Source organism: Colletotrichum siamense (assembly GCF_013390195.1).
Source record: "Colletotrichum siamense strain Cg363 chromosome Unknown KSG_Cg363_contig19, whole genome shotgun sequence".
NCBI lineage: Eukaryota > Fungi > Ascomycota > Sordariomycetes > Glomerellales > Glomerellaceae > Colletotrichum > Colletotrichum siamense.
Window position 1 is genome coordinate 1 of NW_023501032.1, and position 9,021 is coordinate 9,021.

Consider the following 9,021-nt stretch of genomic DNA (forward strand, 5'->3'; position numbering starts at 1 on the left):
AACCTAACTAACCCTAACCCTAACCCTAACCCTAACCCTAACCCTAACCAACCCTACCTAACCCTAACCCTAACCCTAACCCTAACCCTAACCCTAACCCTAACCCTAACCCTAACCCTTTCCTTTCATCTATCCCTAACCCTTTCCTTTCATCTATCCCAAACCTTGTTCTTTTATTCTATCCCTAACCCTTTCCTTTTATCTATCCCTAACCCTTTCCTTTTATCTATCCCTAACCTTGTTCTTTTATCTATCCCTAACCTTCTTCCTTTCTCTATCCCTAACCTTTTCTAATTCCCCTGTCCCTAACCCTTTCCTGTTGCTCTCTCTCTATCCTCTCTTACTCCTAACCCTAAACCCTCTTAAAACGCCTTTACTATCTAAATTCCTGTTTTGTATTTTCCCTTGTCTCTGCTTCGCTCCTGCTTTGTCTCTATCCCTCTAACTCTTGCTTTGTCACTAACCTCTTTGCTATATACTAACCCTACCTTTTTTTTTCTCTTCCTTCTTCTTTCTCTCTCTTGCTCATCCTTTATTCCTTCCATCTGTATCTTTCTCCTCCTAATTCTTTCCCTTGGACCTCTGCTTTAATTCTCGTTCGTCCTTTATATTGTAAACTACCCCCTTCTAAACCTTACCTCTTCCTTTCTACTATCTCTTCCCTTTTATATCTTCACGCCTTCTCTTATCCTGAACTTATACTTACGGTTTACCTTACTATATTTTTATCTACCTCTTTTAAACTTGAACTTGTTGATTATTTTTACTCCCTTTCTTCCCTAACCCTTCTGTCCTTATGTACTGAAATATTCTCCTTGCGATGAACTCCTTACTTTGATATCTCCTCTATCTACTTATTATCAACCCCTCCCCTATCCTAAACTGATTCCCCTGTACTCCTGCCTACTGGTAAAATGTGTCCTGCTTCCCCTTCTTACCATGCCCCTGACCTTATGATAAAATGGTTGTCTTTGGAACCTTATTCGGCTTGTTCTGTGTTAATTTATCTGGTGCTTACTATTCCTCTATATCTTGGTGTTATATAATCTGTATATATTATGAACTTGGAATTCTCTATAATGCTGCCCATCCACTTGTATCTGAATGGGAACTTTTGACTCTGGCTTTGGACTGGAATCTCTCTCTCTCTCTTATTTATGCCTGCTTATACTAACTACCTTACTTTATTAATATAAACACCCCTCTTGTTTTTCCTTTACTTTATCCTTAACTTTTATCCCTACTCTATTTTGAACTTTTTCTCTACTCTAACTCTTACTTTTATTTCTGCTCTGTTTCTAACTTTCTATTTCTACCCTATCCTTAACCCTTTTCTTTTAACCTATCTCTAACCCTCTTCCTTATTCTAACCTTTACCTTTACTTCTGCTCTAACCCTAACCTTACTCTTTTAACTTATCCCCTACCTTGTTCTCTACCCTATCCTTGACTTTTATTTTTACTCTATTTCTAACTTTCTATTTTCGCCTTGTCCCTTACCTTTTCCTTCATTCTAACCCTCACTTTTATTTCTGCTTTACTTCTAACCCCTTTCCTTTAACCTATCCTTTATCCTTTTCTCTGCTCTAATTCTGCCCTTTATTTCTGCTCTATCCCTAACTCTTATTCCTGCTCTATCCCTCACCCCCTTTTTCTTTTACTCTATCCTAACTTCTAATCCTGCTCTATCTCGAACCCTTTCCTGTTGACATATCCCTAACCTTAACTTTGTACGATCTCTGACTTGCTTATGCTCTCCATCTGTGGGTTGCTATATGAACCTTCCTCCTTCTTTCTTACCTAACTCTGTTTACTTATTATTCCTCCTTGTTATCCTGTCTGTGTATGTTTCCTTTCTCCCTCTAACTCCTTTCTTCCCTTTCCTACTCTATTATATATATTAACTATCTACCTTATGAATCTGCTATCTTTCGTTTGTTACTTATTAACTTCTCCTCTCTTACTTACTCTTCTAACCTTTTGGTTTATAACCTTTCTCGTGGTACATAACCCTTGTTTTGTGAATAACTTATAACTCTTTTTTTACTATCTTACTCCCTTATCTCTCTCTCTCTATTTACTCTCTAATCTTCTTTATAACGACTCCTATACTCTTACGAACTCGCCTCTACGGACGAACACCTTACTACTCGGCCCTTTTGTTATACTATGCTACTATGCTATCTAATCTAAAACTGGTCCTGTTATCTTCAACTCTGTATCTGTCTATATTATGCTTATATTCCTATGTTCCCTTTTCGCTCCTCTCCTTGCCCTCTTTACTTTTGTCTCTTTCTCTGCTCTTTATATTCCTCCCGTCTTCCCTATCCCTTCTCTCCTCTCTATACTTTACCCTTCTTGCCTCTACTTTCCTCTGCTCCTTGGATCCCCCCTTTCTTGTTGCTTGCTAATTGTATGTCCCCTCTATTATCTGTTTCTTAACTCTATCCCTCCTGAACTTTGCTTTATTGCTGACTTCTATTTCTGCCCTATTCTTGACCCTTCTGTTTGCTGTATTCCTGACTTTGATTCCTACTCTGACCTTAATCCTTCTCTTTAACCTATCTCTGACCTTTACTGTGTACTAACCCTGGCTCCCCTATACTCTACCTCTATGGGCTGCTAAATGAATCTCCCTCCCTCTCTTTTACTGAAATCCGTTTTTTTACTTTTCCCCCCTTGGTCTTCTATCTGTTTGTATTTCTATTTCTCTCTGTCTACTTTCTTTCTACCTCCCTTTATCTTTAACTACTGTCTACTGTATAAATCTGCTATCTTTGGTATGTGATTCTTTAATTCCCCCTCTCTTGCTGACCTTGCTACCCCTTTTTGGCTGTAATTTTTCTCGGTGTACTCTGCTCTCTTTCTATAACAAATCTTTTACTCTTTCCTATTATCTTAATACTATTCTCTTTCCCTCTGCTTGCCCCCGAATCTGCTTTATTATAACTCCTATACTCTTACTAATTCGCCTTTGTTAACGAACCTCTTACTGTTCTGCCCTTTTGTTCTGCTATGCTATCTAACCCTAAAACTGGCCCTGAAATCTTTAACACTACATCTGTATTATATTCACGCTCTTACATCCCCTTTTTACTTCTTTTTTTTCCCTTCTCTCCGGCCCCTTTCTCTGCTCTTTCCATCCTTCCACTGTTGCCTATACCTTTTGCTGCTCCTTGTATTCCCCCCTTCTTGCTCCTTGCTCATGATTCATCCCCTCTGTTACTCTTTGTCATCTTCCACCTCCTGCTCTCTTGTGCTATTAAATCTTTCTGTGTGAAAAAACATCTGATGCTCTGTTTTCTATTATCCTTTACTACTATACTTCCCTACTCCCTACCCTAAACTGTCGTACTCCTATGTACGGCCCCTACTCGCCCCGCCTTGCCCTGCCTGATCACCCCTCTGCTACGCCCTCTACTGCCTTCTGCCACAACTGGCTTGTCAACCGGCACAACTTGCTTGACTGCACCCCTCCCCATTGGATCATCTGCCCTAACCACTTATATACCTCCTTCTCGCTCGACGCCCACTCCTCTAACCCGTCCGCTCTGCGCATCGCCCTCACCGTCTCCTCGTACACCCTCGACCCCACACCGATCGTTGCGACGGCGAACATCGTAACCATCAACCCTTGGTACTGGCATGAACCGCCCTCGACCTCCGTGAACCGCCCGCCGTCCTCGCCCAACGGCTCCCATCGCCGACACCAACCCTGCGGCAATCCGCAATGGAAACAACTGCTGAAATTCTCCATCATCCGTCCGTCGAACATGGCCTCTTCCATCTGCCTCCTGTACTGCGCCGTCCACCCCCACGCCTGCTCCCCGCGGCCTGGGCAATCGTCTAACGTGTGCCCGTCGCTCTCTCTCCGGCGTATCCCGCAATACGTGCACCGTCCCGCCCACCGCGCCAACTGCTGCTTGAACGTCTCCCCCTCCTCCCCTAACCCTGAACGCTCTGCCCTGGCCTGCCACTGGCGGAACTGCCTGGCTTGCTGACTGGTCTCGAACGCGGCCCTGATCTCTTCGTCTTCTCTGGCTCCATGTCCCTCTCTATCCCCGTCCTTGTCCCTATCCATATCTCCATCCCCGTCGTCTACCCACATCACCTCCGACGCCCTCTGCCGGCATATGTCGCATGCCTCTTCGCCCTCCTCGCACCCTGGACGGTCCACCCGCCCGTCCATGACCTCGTCTAACACAATCCGCCGGCATACCTCTCCCCTGATGTATGTCCTTGTTGACACCTCCCATCCCCCTCCGGCTGCCCTCCCATCTTTCTCTGCCTCCCCTGCCTCCTTCTCCTTCTGCTTCTCCTTCTCCTTCTCCTCCACGGCTGCCCTACTGCATATAACAACCGACCGGCTTGGCTGGCCGTCTCGCCCGGCACGCCCGCTCTCCTGGACGAAATCCCGCAACCGCCGCGGCATGCCCGCGTGGACCACCAACCGCACGTCCGGCACGTCGATGCCTAACCCCAACGCGTTCGTCGCCACGATGACGCCCCCATCGGCGCCGTCGCCCATCCTCCACGCCTCCAACCTCGACGCCTTGTCCTCCGTGCTGCCGATGCTGCTGTGGAACGCTGCGCACCCCAACGCCTCGGCCATCCGCTCGACGCCCTCGATCGTGCTGCTGTACACCACCGCCTTGCCGCGTGGCTGCTGCCGCAACCAATCCCTGACCTCCTGGCAACCGCGCTCCTCGACGGCGCTCAACTCGCCGTCCTCACCCTCCCGACCTGACCCTAACCCTAACCCTGACTCTGCCCGGCGCCTGTGGCTTGCCGCACCACGACCACGACCACGACCCCCACCCCCTGACCCTAACGCAACGACAACAACCCCATACTCGATATTCCTCCGCGTCGTCGCCTCGCGGAACACCCGCACCCGCTCCTGCCGGATCCCCGTCACGGCGAAAAACTCCCGCTCCTCCGCCGGCGGCAACGTCGCCGTCAAACACACCAACTGCGCCCCGAACTCCTGCACCGTCCGCCCCAACGCCCGCAACGCCGGCCGGAACCCCCTCGACCCATCCAACACGACGTGGCACTCGTCCAACACCACCCGGTCCAACTGCTGCCGCCGCTGCAACCGCCCGACGAAATCCCGGAATCCCTGCGTGACGGCCGACTCGGGCGTCACGAACACCACCGTTGCTGCGGCCGTGTTGGCCCGCCCGCCGCCGCGCCACGTTGTCGACGCCAACCCCGACCTCGAACACCGCGCGTCCATGTCGGTGCGCAACGCCACCAACGGCGTCACGACGATCGTCACCCCGTCCGGTGCGCAATACGCCGGCAACATGAACGACAAACTCTTGCCGCCGCCCGTGCCCGTCACCTGCACGATCGGGTCGTCCCCGCGCATGATCGACCGGATGACCCGCTCCTGCTGGCCGCGGAACGCCGCCCGCGGGTCCCCCATCATCTGCCGCAACTGCCCGCCGGCGTTGGCTAACTGCAACCGCGTGAACCGCCGCCGCCGCTGCCCTTCGAACTCCTCGTCCGCCGCCGTCGTCGCCGTCCGCCGCCGCTTGGTGGGTGCCCCGCCGCCCCGGTCCTCCGCCCCGAACCCCAACAACCGGTGCCACTGCCGGCTGACGGCCCGGAACCTGTCCCGCAACGCCGCCGTGCCGAACGGTGCCTCCTGGTACAACCGCCCGTATATCATCCCCGCCACGTGCGTGCCGTGCCCGGCCTGCAAATCCAATGCGCTGTCCTCGACGCCTATGTCGTCGTCGTTGTCGTCGTTGTCGTTGTTTTTGTCGTCTGCCCGTCCGAACGCCTCGTTCAAATACCGGTTGGCGATGGCGACGGCCATGTGCCGCCACCCGCTGATGTTGATCTTGCTGCCGACCAACCGCTCGCTGTGCTGCTGCATGATCCGCCTTGCCTTGTCTGACGTCCACAACCGTTCGTCCGTCCACGGCGCCCGGCCGGGGGTGGCGTTGGCGCTCTCGTCTGTGATGGTGTTGTCACGGGCGTCGTCGTCCTCGGTGTTGTCACGGGCGTCGTTGTCCTTGGTGTTATTGCGGCGCTCGTCGCCCCTGGTGTTATCACGGCTCGCCTCGCCCGCCGCCCTGCCCCTTACAACCACGTCGTCCGCCCATAAAAATGCGCTCTTCCGGTCCGTCTGATGGATGATGCCTCCTACCTGCTGCCAAAACGGCAACACTAACCATAAATACCACACCAACAACTCGCCGACCTCGCGCGGCAAATACCGGTGTATCACCTTGGCCGTCCCCGTCTGGCGGTAATTCTTGTGGTACGACGTGACGAAACATATCATGCCGTCGTGTGCGAACACGTTCCTGACCCCGCCGTTGGCCGTGTTGCTGTGTCTGATGCCTGCTAACTCGGGCGCCCGCGCCGGCTGCCCTGCCACCATGTGCATCAACATCCACAACCGCTCCCGGAACGATTCCAACGCCTGTCTGTATGCCTGCACCGTCCTCTCGCGGTATGGGTGGTGGCTATCGCTGCGGTTGGACGTGACCTCCTCCGCCTGTCCTGCTGCTGCTGCTGCTGCTGCTGCCACTGCCGCCGCCGCCGCCCCTCGCGTTGGGTCTAACCACGCCCGCCGCCGTGCCTCCGACTCTGCGATGCGCCGTGCGATCCACCCCTTCCCCTTGCCCACCCACGCCTCGTTGCGGTCGTCGTGTAAAAACGAATACCCCGGCCGGTCCTGGCTGTGGTCGTCGTGCATGCTGTCCCACCTGATGGCGGGCAACGCTGCTGCTAACGCTGATCGGCCTCCGTACCCATCGCCGTGCCCGTCCCTGTCGGGATCATTATCCCTATCCCCATCCCCGTCCACCACCGCCAACTGCGCCAACAACGTCCGCGCCTCCTGCGCTACCCCGTGGAACATCTCGGCCAACTCGCACACCCGCACCCGCACCCGCCGGAACGATATCCGGTCGCCGCTCCAATCCACCATCCCCGGCGCCACCGTGTTAAACCGGATATGCATCCCGTACGTGCGCGCGTCGTAAATCCAATTCATCGCCCTGGGCTCGTCGTCCGGCCGCCCGGGCATCCGCGTCATGAACCGCCGCACCTTGTCGCGCACCAAATGGAACACGCTGCTGGCCTCTTCGTACGCCGCCTCGGCCCCTTTGGTCGCCGTCAACGCCACCACCTCGTCCTTCCGCTCCAACCACGCCTGGTACACGACGAACATCTTGGCCACCTTGATCACGGCTGAATAATTCGTCGTGTACTCCGTCGCCTGGTGCCACCCGCCGTCCTCGCGGATGCCCAACACCGCCAACGCGCCGATCATCGCGCTCTCCTTTTGGCTCTGCTTGTACGGGTCCTCGATGATGGCGATGATGGCGTCCAAACACATCCTCTCGACCTCCTCCGCCTGCGCGGCCTGCCTGCTGCCGACATCCGCCTCGACACGGCTGGTGAACGCATCCCACAACGACCCCTGACGCATGGTGAACCGATACGGCGGCCGCTCGCGCTCCGGCCACTCGTCCATGCGGAACCATATGCTCACCATCTTACGCCAAACCTCCTTGTACCGCTGCCACGTGTCGTCCTCCATGCGGTTGTCGAATGGCCGCACCGGCTTCTGGCCGATCTCCTTCCGCTCCGCCTCGAACAACACGTCGTGCCCGACCTTGTGCGGTGCTGCTGTTGCGCATGCCTTGTCGGCGACGCTGTTGAACACGGCCCATATGGCCTCTAACGTCTCCTCGCCATCCTCAATTGGTCGCGTGGCCTCCTGTAACTGCGTCTTGTTCAACCCTTCCAAATCCCTCGTCCACCCGACGCGGTACAACCACCCGTTCGGCTCCAACTTTTCGTCCACTGTACTGACCTCCTCGCGCGCGTCGGCCTCGAACCGCTTCTCTTGGTTCTCGTGCAACGTGACGAACCACGCCGTGTCGTCCGTCCCCGGCCCCGATGGCTCGCTTTGAACGGCCACCCCTAACCCCCGCCCGACCTCGAACCATCCGCTTGCGGCCCGTGTTAAAAAAAAACGCTGGCATGGCACGCCTGTTGTCCACGGCAAATCTCTGACTGCCGTGGCTTTCTTGCGCACATTGCCCCCCTTCTGCCAATCATTCGCCCACCGGTGTTCTGCCCGGCAATGCTCCTGCATGTTTCGCACGCGGCGGCACACATAACGGCATGCGTGGCAACGCAAACCGTCCGCCCGGGGCGGTGCGATATGGGCAACTGGCTCGACCGTGGGGTCTGGGTATTGAAACGACTGCAAATCGGCCTGGCTGCGGATGATGCCGGGAATATCGCCGACTAATCCGGCGACCTTGCTCCTGGCCTCGGTGGGGATTGACCGATGGTTATTCCGCAAATGCGCCGTGGCTTCGTTGGCTAATACGGCGTACTGACATAATGTGCATATCAAAATGGAATACTGCGTGTTGTGGACGAATGGCTCCATCTTTGGCATGTATTGGTTACTTTCTTCTATCTACTGTTTATGACTGGTTCCTCCTGTCCTCTCTTTATAAACTCACCTTCCTGCCCCTTAATTCCATATACTTTCTCCTTGATCTACTTTCCTCCCTGCCTACGTTCCATCGCTCGGTCGGGCTTTCTGGCCTGGCTGATGGTCCTGTTATATAATTGGCTGGTTAATGCGGGGATTCGGACGACATCACAAAAACATCTACTACCCTATTCACCTATTTCTGGACTCATATCACGGAATAAAACACTGAGAACTGGGTTCCTATAATTATACCGATTGTGGCTTTAATTGCATGCTACTTTTACCTATTTTACTACGGAAAATCTCAACGGCTTCCACCTTGCTGTGAACAACGGTTTCCGCCCTTGTCTCAACGGACCCACCTAATTCCATGGTGGGGCGTTCAATGGCTTCCGACGTCAGCCATCGTGGACGTGATGTTAGAGTGCGCTGGCACTGAGCCCTTTTAAGTGCACCGCCCATCCTACACGGGCCAGCCACGGGCTGGGCTCGAGTCTTTCGTTGGCGACGCGGATCAGCTCATCGTGACTCGTCTTCACACGT

General features: G+C 53.8%; 1 protein-coding gene across 1 annotated transcript; it reads right to left on the minus strand.

Annotated features, from left to right (window-relative positions):
• Positions 1-3,416: 3,416 nt before the first annotated feature.
• Positions 3,417-8,427, minus strand: CGCS363_v015117 (Bloom syndrome protein-like protein; the record flags this gene model as incomplete). The annotated part of the gene is made up of 2 exons (XM_036646966.1): positions 3,417-3,423; positions 3,500-8,427. The coding sequence occupies 2 exons, from the start codon at positions 8,425-8,427 to the stop codon at positions 3,417-3,419; spliced, it is 4,935 nt and encodes a 1,644-aa protein (XP_036487815.1).
• Positions 8,428-9,021: the final 594 nt, after the last annotated feature.